General features: G+C 41.3%; 1 protein-coding gene across 2 annotated transcripts in view; it reads left to right on the forward strand.

Annotated features, from left to right (window-relative positions):
- PXYLP1 (2-phosphoxylose phosphatase 1) overlaps positions 1-22,390 on the forward strand; it is a 49,910-nt gene that overhangs the window by 15,549 nt on the left and 11,971 nt on the right. Inside the window, exons 2-3 of one of the 2 annotated variants that reach the window (XM_042042204.1) lie at positions 1,060-1,191; positions 22,028-22,189. In XM_042042204.1, the coding sequence (XP_041898138.1) occupies positions 1,113-1,191; positions 22,028-22,189 (241 nt within the window). In that variant the 5' untranslated portion in view covers positions 1,060-1,112. Of the gene's footprint in view, positions 1-1,059; positions 1,192-16,846; positions 17,030-22,027; positions 22,190-22,390 lie in introns of those variants that run through there. The other variant, XM_042042201.1, reaches the window with a different exon arrangement.

Genomic DNA, 22,390 nt, shown 5'->3' on the forward strand with positions numbered 1-22,390 from the left:
TAAAATAAGTTCAATGATTCCTGAGACCTTTTCAAATACTAGTAAGAAAATTAATTGGGGGGGGGAGGGGAGGATGAGGGGGAATGAGGGAGTAGAAAAAATGAGAATTTTGAGGTTGTGATTTTATCAGCACTCAGAGATTAATATCTTGCTGAAATGGTCAGGTTTTGGAATCCAGAAGAGCTTTGGTAAGCAAATATATATTAATTACATGTGTATGTAAGACCTGTCATTTTCAAAAGCAGGAAAAATAAAGAGAGGCCTCTTTCTGTGTGGAAATAAGTGCTGGGTCAAAAAGAAACAGTGATGGGGGGAAAAAGTTACTTTCTGTCAACATGCTTGAATGTTCTGTCATAAACAGAGCTCAGTTCAAAGGATCTGGGAATCTCAGAAGATTTCTTTCAAGACTAACCAATTTCCTGCAACACGCTGTCAGTGCTAGGGAGAGGCATCTCTTGCACATAAGAGCAGCTGGTTGTTTAAAAAAGAAAAAAAGGCATGTAGGGGGGAGAGCAACCCCCCCCCTCAGCCCTTATATAGAGCAATTTTCCACAGGAAAACATACATCTGAAAACAGGGCACTTCAGCAAATTCCATACTCTTCGGAATGTCATTTTGCAAGGAAAAGTGTGTTTGGATGTTTTCAGGAGAGGGGTGGTTTTTTTTTTTTTATTTTTGAAGCAAGTAATGAGTTCTGAGGTTTTATTACTTTTTTTGTTTGTGGTATTGACACCTTTTCTTACTGTTTATTATCTTAAATAAGAATTGTGGATGTAAGTATTAACCCTGTTTTAGCAGGAGGAAGGTTAATTTTATGGGAAATGGGAATCTTTTTATCTACCTGAAAGTTTTGTTCTGGAAATACAGTCAATCCTATTATTAGGGTGAAATTAAGGTGAAGGCAACTTATCCATTCTGTTGTTGCCAATTTGAATTGCCTTATGTGCTTGCCTTTGAGGAACAACTTGACTCTTGTCAAAGGCATATTTAAATTTTCTTTGCTATAGCTGATGCTTCCACATCTGAAATATATATTTGCCAATGTTTTGTTGTTTGCAGGAACCACAGATATCTGAAGATGAAACCATGAAGAGCAAGCAGAGTGAATAATAATGCTTTTCCGAAACCGTTTTCTGTTCTTGCTGGCCTTGGCAGCCTTATTAGCCTTTTTGAGCCTCAGTCTACAATTCTGTAAGTGTCCTCATGTTTTGTTTTCCACATATAGTGGTCTATAGGTGTGTTTAAAAATGCCCATGATTTCATGTTGTTTAAGCATTCTTCCTGTATTGAAATACATGGGGTTTGTTTCAGGGTTTTTTTGTTTGTTTGTAAGGATTTTTGTTTGTTTGTTTTCCAAAAAAATAAGAAACATAGTTTTGTGTGCCATACAGGAATCTATACGATCTAGAGAGTTCAAATCAGGCTATTTTACTTTAAAAAATTCTGCATTTTGTAGTGCAGTTAAGTAATTTAATGCGATTGAATCCCTCCATGAAAGCAGGCAAACCACATTGGAGTGAAAACTGCTGCAATTCCTATTTTACATTGCATCAGACCAGATGGGATTGAGGAAACTGCTGTGAGAGGTTTGAGTGCTGGAACCTCTCCTGATTTGTACCCTCACATCAGGAAACTTCACACAGTTGAATTGGTTCATCACAAGTGGTTGGTTTGTTTAAGAACAGATAAATTGTGTTGTGCTTCAGATGAATTTATCGTGGGTCACTGCAGAGGGCTTTGCTGTCCTGATGAGTGAGCAGGAGGTGGTGCTGAAGGCAGGGCAGTGGAGGGGCACTGCGCCCTGTGGCGGATTACCCCCTGTTTCATGAGAGAGAACATTTCCTGGGTAAAGCCATGTTTTGTGATAATGTGGTCTGTACTAGTGCCCAGCAATGTAATGAGTTGCTTTTAGAGGGCAAGTAAAAGTGCATGTCCATAGCATAGGATAATATTCTTCGTTGTTGTCATCTTTCATCGTGTTTTAATGAGCACAGTCCTTCTGGGCTATGCTTTTTTTGCATAGAGTAAAAAAACCGTTACATTTAGAATGTGTCTTTTGCATATGACAGACAACTTCAAAAAAGGGGGAGAAAGAAGATGAAAGAAACTTCGTGGGTTTCTGCTATTATTTTTGTGTGCCTAAACTCATCTGCATGTAGTAAAGGGACCTGTGGCTCTGAATTGCTTTTTGAGCCTCCTCTGGGCACAAGCCAGAGGGTCAGACTGCAGCTTGTTTTGCCCCTTAGGCTCGTTATGGCTCTGCCCTTGATTTTGTAGGGTTGGTTATGAATTGTGCATAGGGCGAAGGTCCTAGAGGAGCTGCAGCTGAAACATGAAACTGAATTGTTAACTAAAATGAGTTTTATTTAGAGATGAGGAGGTAGACATTTAGGAGAGTGAATCACATTTCATCTAAAGATAAAATTATTTTCTACTTAATTAGACCGTAACATTTCTGCTAGAGATAAGGATGTTTGAGGGGTGCTTTAAAAAGCATGTAAACTGCAGCAGGCAGCGACCATGAAGCCAGTGCCAATACCAACACTGATACAGAAACTTTTACATAATGAGAACTGCAATACAGTCCAGTGGGAACCAAGACATTCAGGTAGCCTGATACTTTTAACTTCTTCCGGCTTCAGGATGTAGAGCAGTTAGTCCAAACTTGGAGTAAAGACCATCTCCACAGCAAAACCAAAACTGTCTTTGATCACCATGTGCTTCTGGGTGAGCTGTGCCAGCTGGGCAGCCTGCAGCTCAGCAGCTTGAGGTGAGTTACCAGTGCTATCTTCATCAGGAACTTTGTCACATCCTCACCAGTGTCTGTTTCTGTCAGGAAACACTGTTTTTTCACATCCTCAGAATGTTTAACTTTGGGGTTGTTGAGTCAGGCTGGTCTCAGCATTCTTCAGCACCAAAATCAGCATGACCCCCTGCTTCTCTGTCCTTTCATCACTGATAACTTTTGCAAATGGAGTAAAATTTGAGCTGTTTTACCCACACTTGGGCAGAGCATCCTGCTACAGGCCCATCATGACAAGGCAGATACTGAGATCTGGAGCAGTTCCCCAGTGGAGCTGGTGCAGGGTCTGGAGCCCAAATCTCATAAGGAGCAGTTGAGGTATCTGGGGGTGTTTATCCTGGAGAAAAGAGGGCTCAGGGGGATGTTACCACTCTCTACAATTAAAGAGAGGAGTTTGTACAAGGTGGGGATTGGTCTCTTCTCCCAGGTAACAAGTGATAGGACAAGAGGAAATAGTCTCAAGCTGTGCCAGGGGAGGTTTAGATTGGATACTAGGAAAAATGTCTTCACCAAAAGGGTGGTCTGGCATTGGAACATGCTGCTCAGGGCAGTGGTGGAGCCACCATCCCTGGAGGGATTTCAAAGACGTAGACGTGGCACTTGGGGTCATAGTTTAGTGGTGAACATGGTTAATGGTTGGAGTTGATCTTAGAGGCCTTTTCCAACCTAGATGGTTCTATGATAATATGATTTATGTTCATGGAATGAAAATGAGTGTTTATACATTTAGACTCAGGAAAATGTCGAAGCCACTGTTTTATTTTATTTTGCTTGAAGGGAGGTACCTCCTTGAAGCATTTGGAGTAGAAATGGATGTTTTATACTGTTGTGAGATTGTGAATCTCTGTTAGCAAGCAGTGCACAGCTTTGTGGAGGAGGGCAGGTAATTTTAAAACATGCTACTGCCTTTCTAAGCATGGAATGTTCAAAATGTCTCTTCCTTTCTGTGATAAATTTGTTTATAAAAGAAAAACAGTAACACTAAATGTGTAATTATACAAGTGGTACATATCTTCCTTTTTTAAAATTGTGCATTAGGGCAGGGCATAACTCCTGTAAATGTTTGATATTTTATCCCTCTTGTCCACATGTGAAACTGTAACATTTGAAGCCAGACTTGTGAGTTGTAGCTAACTCTGAAGTGAAGGGAGTAGTAAAGGCCAAGCTCAGCTGATTTACCACAAGTTCTGACTCAATATTACAAACAGCCCACACTGGGATGGCTGACAAGGTCACAGTCTGGCTCATGCTTGAGCTGTGAGGGTTCAGGAATTGCTTGCAGCAGTTTGCCATCCAGTCAAAAAGAAAACGATGCTGGTTTACTTTAATAGACTGTGCTGGGAAGGGTCTGGAACTGCTTTATGAGCAGTGATTCCTGCAGCCATGATGAAGTGGAGGTGATGGGTATCGTGTCAGCAGTCCTATTAAGTCTGTCCTTGCTTGTAAGACAAACTCCTGAGGCAATTGTTTCAGAGCTAATAGTTGTCATGTCTTGAGTTTAGACACAGGGAGTGAAATGCTGGGGAAAACAACCAGTGTAGGACCTCACAATCTTCAGTGTTGGTAGGCTGGGGATGGACCCAGGATTGATAGAAAACTCTGTCCCGTTTTGATGTTTGTTTGTTCTTGGTCCTTTTATCTTCTGTTGTGGTTTATGAGTTCTGTAGTCTGCTTTCCTGTGTTGTTTTCACTACGAGGCGGGTGCTATACATGGATACTAACAGTTTAACTTACAGGGTAAATCATGGAGAAAATTTCCCCCAGTGTCTCTCTCGACAGCAAACAACAGCTCTGTGCTCTAAGTATTCTCTCCCACCAACAGTTTCAGTGGATGGACATGGAGCAGTTGGCAAGGATGCAGGTCAGAAGCTGCCCTCAGAGCTCTGTCCCAGGAGTACAGCAGGCGGCTCTTGGAGCAGTCAGTTCATGTTCGTCACATGTTGGGTGCTGGCTTGGATGGCTGATCAAATGCCAGCTGCATCATCTTCGTCTCCTTATCCTGGGAAGAAGGAGACATATAAGCAGACTGCACTTTGCTGTGCAGCTGGAGATTCTTTTTAAACTGTAATAGTCATTCTGCAAGGTGATGTGATGCTGTGGATCCTGTAAGACACCCTCCTTCCTGCCAGGGTCCTCTGTCCTGTACCTTTTGGGCAGTGGGGCACCTGACTGGTTCTGCTCTTTATGTCCTTGTACAGGAGCAAAAGGCACAGGGTCTCTGTACGATCTTTGAGGGCCTGGCTGCTTTCCTGGGAATTTCACTTGGAGGAGTGGGGTAAGGAAACTTTCTTCAGGAAGTCCTACTGTTTTCAAGCGCCATGTATTTATTTAGATAAATAATGCCACAAGTTTTTTTTTCTGCACATACCTGGTAGATGATGGCAGAAATGCATTTGAGACACATTTGAAAATTTACTAAAATATTCTAATACCTATTCATAGTTTTGCCAGGTTTGGTTACCATTTCTAGTAGGCACATAGGACACTTTTAAAAGGGAGTTTATACTTGCTGAGAACATACAAACCTGAGGAGTTCTAGGCATTTTTAATATAGTTGTGTGGCCTGGACTAAGAAGCAAAAACTGGGGACCAGATGTGCCCTCAAGTTTGGTTTGGTTCTTAATGCATTGCACAGAGTGAAACCTGGAGCACTCAGCAGTAGAGGGAACCTCTCTTGAATGGCAAATCCCACTGGATTTTCTAAGTGTTTGAATTTTTAAATAGTGTAGGAAAATGACGGTGTTAAAAGTTAACACTAAAAATGTGTTCCACTGCTGGCTAAAAGCATACTCTGATGTCTGTGATGGATAATTATATCAATGGAGAGTTTGTGTTTGGGAAACCCATTGGATAGGGAAACTGGTTGACTTTCAAACCAAATATGACTGGCAGATTAACGTTTTATTAGGAATTGTCATTGTTTCCCTTCTTGTTTTATGTTTGGGGCCAGTTCTACATAAAAGGGTGAAGTATTTTTCTTATAGTGTTTATCATTCCACATGTGTTTTTATTATTCTCCTCTTTGTTTATGTAAATGGTCATGGCTGTAAAACAGTTTAAAACTTCAGCATTAGAGACAAAAGGAGAGCTGGTTTTGATAGACTTGTCAGTTAAGGCTGTACTAAAATGTAATTATGTTGTTTTTATCTGAAGTTTTCAGTGTTTTTCTTTGTCAGAAAAACTGCAGAATGAAAAAATGGCCTGTGCTGGGCTGTGGGCTGTATTTTTGTCTCTGTAAATATTATCCATAATGCTGTTGACTAAAAATGGGCAGTTTCCTTGGGTACAAACACAAAGAATATATGTAGGGATACTTTATTCTTTTTTTGCCAGAAGAAGAGGTTGCAGTGGCTGAGGTCTTTCTTCCTTCTCCGTGCTGTGTAACATGCCCGGAGCAGTGCAAAGGGCAGGTAAATGCAGTGTCCCTGTGTTTCAGAGACAGAGGATGGCAGCTGCATTCAAAGGATGTATCAGAATCCAGCTGTGGTCCTGCAGCCTCACTCTAAGGGGAAAAGACAGAATTTAGGACCCTGTCAATGTTAATTGCATTGGTTAGCCGTTAGGTCAGCTGAGCAACAGGAGGTTGCAAGTATGCCCGAGGAGCTGCTCTCTTTTTCTTCCGAAGATAGGTACCTGAGAACCCAATTACTGGGCAAACACAGGCCTTCCACGACATTAGAACATCAGTGAATGGCTGAGGGAGCCTCACAGTGGGTGTCCTCAGGATGTTTCAACTATTTATCCATGAGTTACCTTGAATAAACCAAACTGAAAGGCAATTTAAAAGCTGGCTGTTAGGATGCCATGTGTAAACTCTGTAGAGTTTGCTCGACAGTGATTTTTTACTCTGTAATCAAAGGCATGAAAATTAATTTTTTCCATGAAATAAATATTTTTATTTTGTTGCTTGTTTTTGTTTTTTTTTTCTATTTACTGGAAGTCTAAGGAAAGTAACAGTCAAGAGAAGAGGACTAAAACTATAGTGGGAAAGCATCCCTTTTTACAGGGATGCTTTTTATAACCCTGTGCCCAGTATCAGTTCCAGACTGTCCTTCTGAAGGCCCTGGCTCTTGGGCAGCTCTTTCCCAGGGAGCTTCTCCTCTGGTTTAGAGCTTGTTTTCCTGCATACTTTGATACTTTGATCAGTGGCTTAGGCTTGCCTTTTGATAAAAAGAATTTTGGTATCTGCCAGTGCTTTTTAGGATGTCAGCCACTGCTCAGGCAGGGTGCTGGTTCCCGTCTAAAGTGTGGAGAGCTGTTTTATGCTTTTTACAGTTTTTTGAAAATACTTTCCCTGCCTTGATGGTTCAGGCTTGGGTGTTGGTGTATCAGCAACAATGTGTCTGGAAATGACATTTTGTTGTTCCAGTAATAATTTTTCTCTACTTTCTGTCATTTGATTTTGCACTGGAGCTTTTGGTTTTAAAGATGAGTCACAGGAAACAGAAACTGAGATTTTCCACAAAAAAAAACCCAGCAGAGTTTTATTTTCTTGGCTTGAGTTTTGCAGGCAGCTCTTACTTACAAGGACAGTGTGGGCATCATATCCAACATTGAGGTGTTTGGGGCTTAGCCTGAGATCCTCACCACGGCTTCCTTCAGCCCCTGCTGGGAACCAGAGCCGTGGGGCAGTGGCTGCTTGGGTGGGTATTGCATTTTGCTGGTGTAGACAAGCAACTGTATTTAAAAAGCCACAGCTTTAGAATCCTTGATGTAGAGAACTTGATTTTGTCATGTGTTACCAGCATACGAAATTAAAAGGAGAGCAGATATCTCCCTTCATGAATTTTGCCTTCAAGCTCATAAGCATGGCAAATTTTCCACTCATGAGAAGTCTCTCTGGGTTTTATTTTTGCGAGTGCTAATTTAATCTGAATTTAAGATTAAAGAGAAAAATGACCCACAAATAATAAGTCCAAGGCTTTGTGCATTTTAATAGTGAGTGAAGAGAGTTAACTGTAAATATAGAGATTTTTGTTAAGGATCCTTTTTATGTTGTAACTGGAGATGTAAATAACTTTTTTGTGATTTTCAAAAGTGGTGGTATAATGCATCAGTACACCAAATGAACCCTTGAAGGGAGAGGAGATGTGATGAATGCTTGAAAATTATACTATGAGACAGTCTTACTTTCTTCTACAAAAAATAAAGCAATCATTTCAAAATAGTTGCTTCAAATATAGGTCAGGGTTAGTTGCTTGAGACGGGATTTGACCAATGAAAGTTACTTGTCAGGCTACAGAACTTCATAATTCCTCTTTAAATATACATTCTGACTTCATCTGTGGTGATTAGTTGGACTGTATTTAAGCAGAATTGATATGAACTGTTACAGCACATGTTTGAAGGCTGCTGTACAGTTGATTCTGTAGCAGTAGGTCATGTGATTTGTTTAGTTTTGTCTTAGCAAATTCTGTTTTGTCATGAAACCAGTTCTCTGCCCTTCCTTTTTCACAGCTCTCAAAAGCCGAGTCAGGCTGCCTTACAGGTTGCTGCAGGCGTGTTTTGGAATGGCACGGCTGTCTTTTAAAGCCAATAAAATTGTTCCTAGGATTTTTCCATACATTACTTGTATACTGGGCCAAACTGTGTTTTAACAACTGAAACATTGTTCTTAAGCTTGGAAATTCACCCTATTTTGTTTGTAGAAGTAACAAAGAGAGAATATTGTTCCTAATGTGCGGCTCTTCCATTCTTTATCAATGTTTGGTGAGTCAGGGTTAGTTCACACAGGTGAAATCTGCACAATGTAAAGCCTCGATTCTCACAAGAGCATGGCCCCTCTGTGTGGGGTTTGCATTGTAGCTCTTGTGTGGGGTTTTCAGGATAGCAGATGCCAGTGTAGGGCCCAGTCCCCCAGCCCTGACTGCCGGGGCTCTCTGGGAGATGGGTCCTGGGCTTTGCTCACCTGTGGGTGAGCCAGCAAAGGCAGAGCTCACCTGTGTCTGGTTCTGCCCTCCTTGCTGAGTGTTCCTGTTGGGGCTGGCTGGGCACTGGCAGCGATTCTCATCCCTAAAGGTTTGCTCTTTCCATAAGCAATTTCTCAGCTGCTCCTCCCCTTGCTTACAGGGCTGCCTTCCCTTGTACTTCTCTTTTTCTCATGTTGCAGAGATGATGACATCAAACCAAAACCTGGATGTCTTAAGCTAAGAAAGTAAATACAGCCTTGTCACTCTGGTTTTTTTTTAGTAGGAGCCTTTTGTTAATCTTTTGCTGTCCACGCTGATGTTAGACCAGTTTTCTGAGAATTCACAATCAATTCACACTTCATTAGCTTTATCCCTCTTACTTTTAGCAGAGCTTTTAGGACAATGTTATAATGGACTCATCATACTTTAATCATTTGCTGTCCATTGTTTGAGATTTGGGTTCTGCATCTTCCTCAGAGGATGTTCTGACCCAAATTTCTCTTGCCTCCTTGTTCAGTGAGCAGAGTTTGAACTGGAGAGCACTAGGAGAACTACTTGTAATGTCAGTGGGTATAATGCAGTTGTACTTACCCTGTTTCTAGGCCATGTGCAGTCTTCTGAAAAGCATGGAGGGCTACTTAAACTTCATGTTTGATGATAGGTTTGTTTCTCTGAGCTGTGCTTTGTGCCTGCCTTAATCCCCACTGTGCTGCTGCAAATTGAGTTGAAAACCATCAGGTTTATGGATGTGCTGGTTCCACTGTGTGTATCTGAAAGAGAGATGCTTAATATGCTTCATATAGTTGTTCATGTTTCTTCTTAGTCCTTTTAATTTTTCTCTTGTGGGTTATCTGTCAGGGAGTTTTGTTCTTTTATCTGTGCTTTTGCTGGGCTCTCATTGCTGAAATGATATAGCGACTGACTTAATCCAAAGTGTCTTGTCACTTGACTGTGAGGGTTTTTGAAAAATTTACTGTGTGTTCTTGGGCATGTGGAGTTTCTGTGATTAATAAGGGGTCTCAAACTGATTTTGAAGATTTTAATGTGTACAGGCTGGGGTTTTTTTTCCTAGTAAGAGTAATCTCTGTTCCCAAAATCAGTTCCCTTTTAGCTTTTCAAAACTCATTTTCTGAGAGAAATGCAGTGCTTGTACATAATTAATGGCATTGTGGATTATTTTAAATGGGGCAGGGTCTGGTTTGTATTTAAAAGACTGGGGCTTTTGTGGACTTGCTGCAGTAAAATAGAAGTCTTACAAAGTGGAAGTGATCTCCCTTCATGATTTTTGTGAGATGGTTGGATTAAAAGAGCTGGAAACGTATGTGGTGTAATTTTGGGTTTACCAACTGTGTGCATTAATGCTAAATGAAGACAAGAAATAAGATTCACTGTCTTCCTCTAAGCTGTTTATGGCAAGGATCCCAAAGATACCAGTAATTCTCTAATCCAGAGAGCACTGTTCTGAATTCCTGAGATTAATGACTAGGTCTGTCATGGAAGGCTTCCCCAGCACAAAAACCTGTCAGGTTGTACTGTATTAAATATGTTGTTTTGAGGTTTGCTGCTGGCAAATCCATGGCAGCTTTCTGTGTCCTGTCCTGGTGTTGACAAGGACAAACAAGTGAGCTGGCTTGGCTTGGGTAAGCAGTGGCATATGGTGTTGAGATCACTTCCCTGAGCAGGTCAGTTTGTGGACAGAAAGCAGTTGGGATTAGATGCGAAACAGAAAAGTGCTAATTTAATGCAGTAGTGAAAATATTGATTTGAATTTGTAAGGCTTTTTACCTTGGAAGGACAGTGCTGTAGAGAAGTGCCAGATGTCTGTGGATCATGTGGATTGTGTCTGACTTGATGACATTAACATATTAAGCAGTTGGTGCCGTGTGCCTTTGCAGAGGCTGTGGCTGAGCTGCAGAGGCTGTGTGTGTCCCTGCCTTTGGGGTGGTAGCCCTTTGAGGGACAGACATCTCTGCCCCCGGCCCAGGTGTGCAGGCAGAGGTGCTGCAGGGAAGTGCAGGAAACAGCTCGGGAGAGGTGATCAGAAGCTGCCTTTACCAGTGAGCAGATGTAGTTTGTTGCAGCCCAAAAGCTGCTGCTTTGGTGTTTTGACACCAGGGGAGCAATACTGGTGAAGATGTGGGCAGAGCTAAGGTGTGTTTTTAAGTCCCTTTATTTATTTGTTTTTCCTGTGTATTTTGGGATTCCTGTTCCAATAGCTGGATGTTCTAGTACATGCCCTAATAACAGTTGACTTGAATGTCAGAAGACATTCTGAGTATTTTGGAATGCTGTCTGAGGAGAACCCTAAGGCAAAGAGGCATCTAGGATGATAGAAAACAGTAGTGCACACTTCCCCTGTGTGCAGGGAGCACTCATAGGGCTTCAGCTGCAGAGAGTCCATGTCAGAGATGTGAAGTGTCAGCAACAGATTGCTGGATAACAGAACAGGAGCAACTCTTGAGCTATCTTGAACTCTGCTTTATGGGGCATATTTCTGTATCATTCCCTGCTGCTGTAGATGAAAGGGTCACTGAAGCCAGAGGATTTGCAGTCCGTGTTCCTGAGAGTACTTTTTCCTGCATTTTCTTCTGCTGTGCTGAATCTTCTTGGCTGCGATGTTGGTGTTCAGTTCACATGTGAAATCTGCCAAGCATCTTTTTTTCAGTCATGTTGCAATCACTGCTGCACAGCTTCCCACTCCACTAGTTGTGAGAATCATGCAGGACAAAAGGAAAAACAAACAAACACGAACAAGCCAACCCCAAACTAAAAGCAAAGGTCCTCACCTCCTGGAAAAGGATGGCAGAGCATTCACTATAGTGTATATCAGTGTAAAGCATTTGATCTTTATTTTGAGACAATACTATGGAAATGGGAAGAGTTGCCAACAGTTTCTGAACACAGCTGATAAAAGCTGTTTTGAAAAACTGTTCCAGGACAATTCAGCTGGATTAGTTCATTTAGCAGTTGCTGTGTTCTGTAGACAGAAGCAGGACAGTGCTTTAAAATCTTATTGCAATGCTCATGAGTCTTGTTGGATAAGCAGCAGTGGCTGGATCGACTGTATTTATAAAAATCATGTGCTCAGGCCATAATTCCCCCCTGTTTAGTCTTTGCATACTTAAGCCTTGTTTGGTGGCCCTCAGGACACTGATTTGACGTAGTTGAAGTCATCTCACAGCCTGATGAGACATGGCAGCTCTCAGCAGTAGGAGGGACTTCCTTCAGAGTGTGGTGTTTGTTGCCCTTCTCATTTGGGAATCCCAGTGAGCCTGTGGTAGGCCAGGGACCAACATAACTGTGTCACTGTAAGCACTGCTGAGGCTCCTGTTGCATCTTGTCGCTAAACCTGGAGAATGAGCAAGATGTGACTTGAGCAATGTGTTTATAGAGCAGCAAATCTGTGCTTGTCTGGATGTCCTGTAGGAACCTCGCCCACCCCCTCCAGTCTGAGTGTGGAGCCAAGCAATGGGGTAATTAGTGACATGCTGGAAAGGAAAAGCTTTAGTATGCATGTGTATTTATTTTAAAGAAAGTAGTACATTAAATTGATGAAAATATAAATCTATTCTGTGGTGAACATTGTAGAGTTTCAGTGCAGTAGGAAAATACGATGAAGTACAACGAGTAATTTTTCACTTTGGGCGGAGAAGTGGAAAGCGATTGTCATCTCTAGAGCTTGAAAAGGCTCAGATTTGCAGTCAGCATTGCTGTGTTACTGCTGTCAGGCAATCCTGGAAGCTATTTAAGCAATGCCATATGCTCCTCTGAATTGTCCAGTGAAAAACAATGGGGGGGCGGAGGAAAACCCCTGAAACTATAAAGCTCTTTTCAGAGCCACATCTGGACTTAATAAATGCAAGCACACAGTGTATAATTTAATGTATCTGCTTAAATTAGGTCTCGAACACAAGAGTGCAAGGCCTGCCATGCTGTGTTTGGTGCAAAAAGGATTTTCTCAACATATTTATTTTCCTCATGTAAGTCCGATTATGACCTTGTAAAAAAATCTGCTAGCCATGCAGCTAATGCGGCTGGAAATAAGAAACCTGTTCTCTGCAATACTGGTGTGAGTGGTTTAAAGCTGGTAAGCTACCAGGCATGGTGGTTGTGTGTAGCTGCTCTATTTTATCTTTGAACATGAATACACAAGTACTGAAATCTGGTCTTTTGCCCTGACTCTGGTATGGAATAAGGCGCTGGCTCAGTACCTGCGAGCTATGGCTCTGTGGGCAAGGGCTGCTTTTGGCAATTGCCCCAAAATGAGGAAAACCTTTAAAGAAGTTCACAACTTGTGAGCCGAAAAAAAGGCAGACAAATAGGCCTTGCCCCACTCCTGGAAAGAGGTGGGAGGGTTGGCTATTTCTGTCTAACTCTGTGAAAAAACAGCTAAGGAGAGCAGCCTATTTATAGTAGTTCTCAGTTGTCCATAGGGACATTTTCATCTTCAGGGAAAAACTTTAGGGATCTGAAAACTAAGAAGGCTGAAAACTCAGATGGCATTAGACTAAAGAATAAGCTTTTGCTTGCCTTTCATGTGAGAAAATGACACCAGGATTGATTAGAAAAAGTAAGATGCACCTACAAGTTGTAGCTGCAATTGTGTTATGATGTTTTGGGGAGAAAGCAGGGACTGTGGTGAGAAAGCTCATACTGGGGTGCATGTGTGGACTTCCATTTCTCTTGTGCATGGCAGGAGACCATTGTTAAGTCTTTAGGGTTTTTTTTCCTTATGTCCTAATGTCTGTGATTTTCTTCAAAACATGTGCATTAAAAATTTAAATACTCTAGAGCTCACACTTGTTCCCCCTCAATCAGATCTGACTTCCACTGGGTTAGCTGAGGACACCTGCAGCCTCCTAGTCTCCCTGAGTTCCCATTTTCTGTCAGTGAACCTGTGATATACAGGAGGCTTCAGAAAACTTACATTTCCTACACGTTAAACAGAGGAACGGCATTTTCATTGCAAATTTCCCCTGGGTATTTTTCCAGTTGGAGGAGAATGGTTCTTCCTGTTGGCTGCCCCGCTCTCATCTCCAACATGTTTTGGGTGGAGACTGACTGTAGCTGACTTCTCCAGGTGGAGAAGGGCAGGAAGGGACCTGATGCTTCAGGCTCTGTGGTGACTGAGTCTGCAAGGCTAAAAGAAAAGGGAAATCCGCCTTTTTTCTTTATTAAGTCACAAGAAGTAATTGGGGTTGGAAATGGGGCTGTGACTTCTGTGTTGTCACTATGAAGATGTAGTTTAAGGAACCACATGAGGAAAGACAAACATAGCACTTAACAGAATTTTAAAAGCAGCATTTTTCTAATAGTGACCCAAGTAATGCAGAAATTTACCCAACAAAGATAAGTGCACTGAAATGGAAATGGACCCCCCCCCCCCCCAAGGAAAAAAAGAAAAATCCCCAGCTATGTGAATTTAATCAATTTCTCTTGACAGGTTAAAGTTTCTCTGTAAGAATTTGAAATATGATGTTCTGTTTCACAAGTCTGTGGCAGCATTCCTCATGGTCTTCCAAAGTAATTGTTTTTTTTGCTGTAGGAAGGGAGATGTCCATGTTCATTTGATAGGATCGATTGGACTGTTCTAGTGGGCTTTAATTTCTGGTGTCAGAATATGGTGTGCTGAAGGCCACGGCAGAACTGTGGCTCTGCAGTATGAAAATGCAGGTATTCAAGGTTGCTGTAGCAAGCATTTTTCAGCACTTTTGATTAGAAACTCTGGCATGAAAAGAATATTTATTCAATGACATCTGCTACTTGCTTGCTGCACCTAAATAGTCTTCGTGAATATTTTTTTAAAGTTTGTCCTAGAACTTGACATGTAGGGTGTTGGCAATATGACTGTGCTGTAAGACTGCTTTAAAAGTCTCTAAATTACTATGATCTCTTTTACAGAAGGAAAAACAGCAGCTGCAGTCACAAAATTGAGTGGGTTAAATAGGTGTATGTGTCTGGGCATGTGTCAGCCCATAACTCACCGCTGGTGCTGAGTGTTTGCAAACTGTTGGAAACTCAGAGGATGGGATCTGTAGTCTCTGTTTTCTGTCTGCTCCCATTTGGCTGTTTAGTGAATGCCACGAGCTTGGAAGTTCCTGCCCTCTTTCGTACTGAGGTTGATCAATCTGTGTTTGAATCATCCATTTTCGGAGTTTGGGTAGGTAACATTTCAAGTGTGTAAGGAGGGGAGCACTTACCTCTGCTGCCCTGACACAGCTGCATTCTGAAGGCTGTACCTGTGTCACCTTGGAACACACACAATTGTTAGGTTGAAATATTGTGGAGAAATTACACTCCAAGGAACCTTCTTTATATTCTCAGGCGTTTGTCAAGGCAAAGCATTTTGTTGTTACTATTCCAGGTTCAATTTAAGTGTGTGCCCTCCTCCGTCCCCCACTGTTCTTCTCTCTGTTACCCACCTCCCCCATAGCTCCCTTCACTCTTTTTTTTCTCCTTTGTAGTTGTGCTCAGAGAATTTAGCAGCTCTGTGGGAAGAAGACCTTGAAGCTCAGAGCCTGTTCTGTAGTAGAGAGGGCTGTGGATGCCTGTGAACACATCTGTGCTTTAGGGCCCCTTGCTCCACTTGCTCCTTAACAGGCAGGACACTCAGCCAAAGTGGAGAAAATGGAAGGGCAAATCCTTGGGGAAGCAGAGTTGTGGTGAAAGAAGTGGTTAAGGGATAGAGACTGCAAAGACACTGATGACTGTGATTCTGTGACTGTCACTTCTTCGACTGTCACTTCTTCTTAGGTTCAGTGTGGACAGGTCTCACATATAAAAAAAATTCCTCCTCAGGTTCTATAGGGCAAGAGGTTTGATTTAAAATAAAAATTACTGGCTTTTTTTGCTTAATTAAACTACATGTTCTTAATATACTAAAAGCCAGTGAAAATTTAAGACTGTAAAAGTTTAGTAGCTCCATTTATATTTTATAGAAATATAAAATATAAAGCTTAGAAGCTTATGTTCACAGGCTTAGAAAGCCTTTTTAAAGACTTTTATGGTTATTTTTCATAGTAATACTTGATAGTTTGACCAGTGGTAGGTTAATAAGCCTTTTTTTGTGTGATTACTCAGCATTCAAATACAGCACATTAGTGACTGTGGCCTTATGCATTATGGATGAAAGCCTTTGCAGATAGATAAGATACAGATCTTACCTTTGAGCCAGTCAAAGCCTTTATTTAGCTGTACAAAAGAAGAAAATGAGAAAGGTGCTGTTGTGTGTCACACAGGTGCATTTGAACTTCATTGATACCCAGATGTGCATTTGCAATCCAAGGCAGAGCTCTAAAACTGATCCTGGGGGTGTGCTGGTCGGGCACGAGGGTGGGGTTTGCCAGGACCACACCTGGGGCTTTTCAGGGACCTGACCTGGGACTTGCAGGGATCATACCCAGGATTACAGGATGTCAGAGCTCTGGCAGTGCTGTGCTCATGCTGCTTCATTTCCCCACTGGCAGCGTACCTTCAGCGTTGGTGTGCCTTAGCTGCTTTTTCCAGATTGTTTTTCTTTACCTTTTCTCCCCACCTCAATTGCTTTCAAGAATTCCTGCCTCTTTTGGGTTGTTCTTCCATACACTACTGTTTTTTCAGGGAGAGAGCAACTAGAAGAAGAGCTGGGGTGTTTAACCTGGATGAAAGGAGGCTCAGAGGGACCTTATCTCTCTCTACAACCACCTGAAAGGAGGTTGTAGCCAGGTGGGGATCAGTCTCTTCTCCCAGGTATCAAGTGACAGAACAGGAGGAAATTTCCTAAAGTTGTGCTGGGGGAGGTGTAGATTGGATATGAGGAAAAATGTGTGGATGTGGCACTTGGGGACAGGTTTTAGTGGGGTTAACAACTGGATTCAGTGGTCTTAAAAGTCTTTTCCAGCCTTAATGATCCTATGAATCTATGAAGTCCACATTCATCACCAGGCTTTCAGAAGCCTGAGCGTTCTGCTCTGTGCTAGGCAGCCTGGTAGGAGCAGAAAGGGGTGGGGGGAAAGGTGGAAGTGTATAAATAACTTTTTGTGCTCTCTGACATGCGTGTTTGCTTTTCTTTACCCATCAGCATAAGGTTACTTACAGTGGGGTTGCTGTTTTTCATTTCTGCTGTGTGGCTGCATTTCTATTTGACTGTTTTAAATAGTATGTTTGCATGGGGCTGAAAGAACCTTCTGTATTATAAAAGATGAAAATTTCAGCTCTCTGTTAAGTCAGAAGATCAGGACTAACATGGCTACTTGTGCTGCTGCTTCTCAGGCTGGTTGGAGCTACAAGGAAAAACAGCAGTGGAAACTGGTTTTATTGCCCATCTTTCTGGTTTTAGGTAAATGTTGATTCTTTTTCATGGATGAATGTGTTCTTCTTGGTGAACAGTGCTGCTACCTTTTGTATCTCAAGATGAAAGTAGGACTACAGGAGGGAGAAAAATTGATAATTAAGTGATTTAGCATTTAATTTGGTGTTCTTTCTACAAGAATTTCACTTTGCTTTGTGTTTGGTTTTCTGCTGTACTGAATTCTGTCAAATTCATGTCAGTTTTGTAGCCCTAATGTGTATCTGGCTCCCTGCTGGCTTCTGAGCACAATAGCTGATTTGGTAAACTCGACATTTTTCCAGAGGGGATTAGTTGCTATGTAGGAATTGTTACGATCGTTCCACTGAAAGCACTTCTGAATGATTGTCTCTCTTGCTTGGAAGCTACTTGTCTGATATTTGGGGGATTTTATATATTTCATGGCATTCAGGAACTTGGTTGGGGAGAGTATGGAAGTCAGACAATCAACTTGTTGCTCTTTAAATAGGTCATACTTAATGTACACTGGAAATAAAACCACGCTCATAATGTTTGAGATGCCACTGGGTTTCTTAAAGATGTTTCTTAGACAAGCTATTGACTTCATTTTAGAATGTGGTCTTCAGGTTCTGTGGTGTGATTTAAAATAAAGGTTCCTGGAGGTTTTTTGTTTAATTAAACTTAGTATCAGAATTTGCATTTTACTTCTTTTGAATTGTGTTGACTTAAAAAAATAATCTCCGTTTGGAGCGGCAAGGATTCTTGAAGGAGTGATTCTGCAGCAGTATTTAGGTGTAATACTGCGTGACCAGTGCCTCTCTGTCTCACAGGGCAGCAGTTGCTGTTTGACTGTTCCATCAGGTCTTACTTTTGTCTGATACCAGCCTACGTGTTTAGTTTTATTTCATGTTTCACACAATTTTAGCCTGGTGGCACCCTGGGAAGAGTTGCGTTGAGCTCTCTTTCCTTTTATTGTTTCTGTAACTTTCTACTTTTTTTCCTCACTATAACTTTTTCAGAATTACTGTTTCAAAGTAGTTTTTATGTAGCTTCTTTAGTTATAAAAATAAGTTTATGAATATTGGGAAATAAAATATGGTCTCTCCCTTTTTGTTGTCAAGCTACCTCGGTAATAATATGTCCATATTCTTTATAGTTCCCGTGTTGGCAAAGCTTCCAGTTAGATGATGAAATATGTTACAGATCTGTTTTATTAACTGCTCTGGCTGAGGCAAATGCACATCAAAATCATCTGTTCCATTTCTGGTTTACATTGTTGTATTTCTGTCATAGTAAAACATGAGCTTTGAAAGGCACAGCAGTGGAAAAATCCTGTTCAAAACCTCTCTTAATCATAGATTTAAGTATGCCTATGTGCACACTGTCAGACTTCTGTTTTGGGCAAGTTCATGTTACTGTGAACTAATAGAGAAATTCATATAAAATAGTGCTAAGCTGTAAAAAACAATGTGAAAACTGTGTAGCACTATTCTGACCTTGTAATGCTGTACATCTGGAAGAGCAACTGAGTTTGGAAAAAAAGATGAATTTCAGCTTCCTGTGAGGGGCTTTCTAAAATTTATTTTTATTTATTTTTTCACTTTCCTCTCTGAGCTGTATCAGTCCAATACTGTTTGTAGGTTTGCCCATTACAAACGGACCAGAAAACCCACGTGGGAGACAGAGGTGGGATTGACACTTCAGAGGGGGACTTCAGCAGGGAAATACTTGGATACAGAGAGTCAGCTCTTCAAAGAGCTTTAGAGAACTGCTCTGTGTGGTACAGGGAGTACAAAAATGAAGGAACAAACTGAGCCTTCTGTGCAAAAGGAGCTGGAGAAGATGAGGTGTGCAAAGCAGGACTGGATAGCCAGGAAGTGGGATAAATGAAGACAGCAAGGGAGCATGAAGGCCAAATACTTGAAATGAGAAGGGAGGGAGAAAGGGGAGAACATCATAAGTACATGAGGCACAAACAACGTCCAGGGAATGGTAGGAGATGAGGAAATATTTGAGAAACAACTAAGGGCATGGAAAATACCTCTGTTGTTTCAGCAGCCAGAATACAAAGAGAGGATGTGTCGCTTGGGATCCTCATCCCAAAGCTCTGAAACTGCAGGGATGTTCCAGCTTCTGAGTAGTTGTAACAAGGGGTGAGGAGGACCAGTGTGGCTGGGTGGGCTCTTCAGGGTGACCATGCTGAGCAAAGAGAAGGCAGCTCCAGCTGGCATTCATCTCTCCTTGGTCTTACGTTGTCATTCTTCCCTGTTGTCCCCCTCATCCTGGCCGTCCCCATTCTCCCAACTCTGAAATACTTGTTATTTTCATGTATATGCACTTGATGGAGATTTCGAGGAGACTGTAGAGACTGATGCCCAGTTCATGTAATTCTTTTTTCTATTTAGCTATTTTTTCTATTTAGCTATGTTAAATAGAAGGTGTTTGTATAGGTGGTTTGACTGATTTTGTCATTATTATTTTCACCCAACATTTGTTATTGCCAGTGTGTTAAAGGAAAATCCTGCCGATCATGTGTCCTTTCCTCTTCCCAGGCATAAGCCAAGCATATTCATTGTACAATAACGACAATATTTACCAGCTAGTACATGAACTATTGTTGTTTCTAATCTGAGTCCATTTTCAGTCCACAAAATATTTTTAAGTTGTACCCATAGCTGCTGTACTGACTTAAGAGTCTGCTTTAAGAGTGTTCTTTCAGTTGCTTTTTAAACTGCAAGCATGTATTCTGGCAGTCCTGCGGGTATTACTTTTAATATTCAATTTTATTCTTAGTATTCAATGTTGTTCTTAATATTCAGTTTTATTTTTAATATTTTAGAGTAGATGCTTCTCTGTAAGATTTAGTGCTTTTCCTTATTCTTAAATTTGTCCGGCAGTGTTATGGGATTTATTAAATTAGTTTGATTAGAAATGAGACTTGCGTTCTGCAGACAATGTATTTGGCCCTAGGAATCATAGGCACTTGATTTTAATAACCTGATGTATGCATCTGTTGGCTTCTGCCCTTAATAGTCTCAGTACAAAAATGGGATCTGTTCAGGCTTTTTTGTGGCTAAAGCTGCCTTAGATAAAAAAAAATTAGAATCTTTATTTTGCTTTTAAATCTCCCCACCAAAATTGAGGACCCAGAGTTAACTTGGAGTTTTTGCTGTTGGGGTATGGTTTCTTTCCCCTGTCTGCTGAAACACTCCTATGTCTAAGCTGGCTTGAGCTACGTGACCTCTTGAGTATTTCAGCCAACTCTGTGTCTGTGATATTAAGGGAGCAGAAGCAATGTAGTTTGTGGGTTGCTCTAGAGAGAATTGTTGCAGAAAGCTGGGAGTAGTTCCCTGTAACTTTCTGGTTTGGAAACTTGGCCAATAGAATGTACCTGTAATTTTCCATTTGTACTGTGGACAACTGCTGGCTGTAGTGGTGTTTATTTGCAGAGTCCAGTCACTGTTGTAACACATTCTTGGGTTTGGGATTTATACCCCAAATACAAATGTGCTGCAAGCCCCAGAGTTCCCAATCTCTGATAGATATTACCAAGGCTCTGTGTTACTGCCAGTTTCTTGGGCATGGATTTGCAATGTCTCAAAACAATGTGAGTCTAAGCAAGGAGCTAAAAAAATGAATCTGTTAGGTAAATGCTGGGATGGCAGCTGAGCTCCGCAATTTAAGTGTCCAAAGTCAAAATTACGGTTTAATATTCTCACCAAACGGAGTTGAAAGCAAAATCTGAAACAGCTTAATGAAAAGTTTGAAGTTGCTGCACTTGGCAGGTACTGGCCTGGTCAACAGCACTAGCGAGGCTGTGGAAGGTGCTTAGGTTCTGGTTTTGGCAGACAAAGAATAACCACATAAAAACGTTTCAAGTGTAGTGTATTGTAGTGTAAGAATGAAGAGCCTGTGTTTTATTACTGGCTACATGTTCTTAAAATCTATGTGCGTTTTGCTTTAATTTGCTGTCTTCATTGGTTTTCTTGGTCAGCACAACTCTGTTTTGGGGAACAAATTCACCTCTGAAATGGGAACTGGAGGTCAAGATGGAGCTGAGGAACTGATGCAGAAGAATTAGTAAAGTTTTGCTTTCAAATTCGTTCTCTCATCTTTTCTTTCTTTTTTCTTTTTCTCTCAAGATGGAAGACTAATGGGGTAAAAAAGTGAATGCTTTTCCTCCTCTTTTTCGCCTCTAAAGCTTCTGATTAAAATACCAGAAAACAGAATAGAATAGAGGCATTTGTTACTACAAGTGTAGTCTGGTCAGGCTCGTAAATTGACTGAGGCTTTTGCATCAAGGCAGGGTCATTACAACTCTGGCCTTACATTTAGATATGCTTCAACTTTCATCTTCATGTCAGAAGACTTGGTGGTGGTATTTCCGTTAGTTTCTCCTCTGTGTGTGTTTACTGCATTTCTTTGTGTTCCACAGCTTTTGGGTAATATCAATTTCATTTCAAGAAATACATTTCGTGTGCTTTTTTTTTTTTTTTTTTTTTTTAGATAAGCCAGACTGTTTAAGGTTGACAAGGCAGCAATGTAAGGGCAGGGATTAGTGCAGAAAATGATGAATAATCCAGCTCCTTCAGTTGTGACCACTTTGTTTTCCCAGTGGCTTGTACTACCCTCATCATAGCTGTGCTGTGTCTTTTGCTGATGTCGTTCAGTGTCAGTTTTTAGGTTAAAATGATGAGAGACAGCCGGACCTATGTGGCCCTTTTTCTGTGATTCATGCTCAGAGACTGATAGAAAAAGCAGCTTCAAGAAAAGTGCAAAACCTAGAGTTGTTTTACATCCAGATCTGCTTCTGAAGCCATTGGCATTGACTTTGCCAAAAAGCTCTTCTGGGCTATGTAAATCAGGAAAAAAGTCACAACAAAGTTGTTGTATACTATCAAGAGACATCCTTTCATGGAAACCATAGTCTTTATCAGTAATTACTTTAAAATAATGATTAAAAAGTCATAATCCTGTATGTCCCTAAACTCTCCTGAAGATGCATGGTGTATGTTTTGTATCTTTCAGTGCATTTAATCCCAGTAAACCCTGTCAGGGAAGATGGGTTGAATCCTAAGAGCCGGAAGAGAATAATGCCCGATTTGCTGACAGAGCCTCCTGCCATAGACCCCATTTACGAAGCTCATGTTTACTGCAATATTCCCACCATTGCTGAGCGCAGCATGGAAGGTAAGCTTTGGGAGGGCAGACCTCAGCCTAGCTGCTTGTTTCTATGTGCTGTTATTAGAAGTGATAACTGTGTATTGTCAGTTCATTGGTGCTTGGAGAAGGTGCAGCAAATGCCAGCTGGTTGCCGAATTATGTTAAATCATTCAAAACATGCTCCTGCTCTTTCCTTCCCTTTGTATCCTCTCCGTTGTCTTGATTTTT

Source organism: Corvus kubaryi, unplaced genomic scaffold, assembly GCF_017639235.1.
Source record: "Corvus kubaryi isolate FWS band 111438036 unplaced genomic scaffold, C.kubaryi_AGA036_p1.0 37397, whole genome shotgun sequence".
NCBI lineage: Eukaryota > Metazoa > Chordata > Aves > Passeriformes > Corvidae > Corvus > Corvus kubaryi.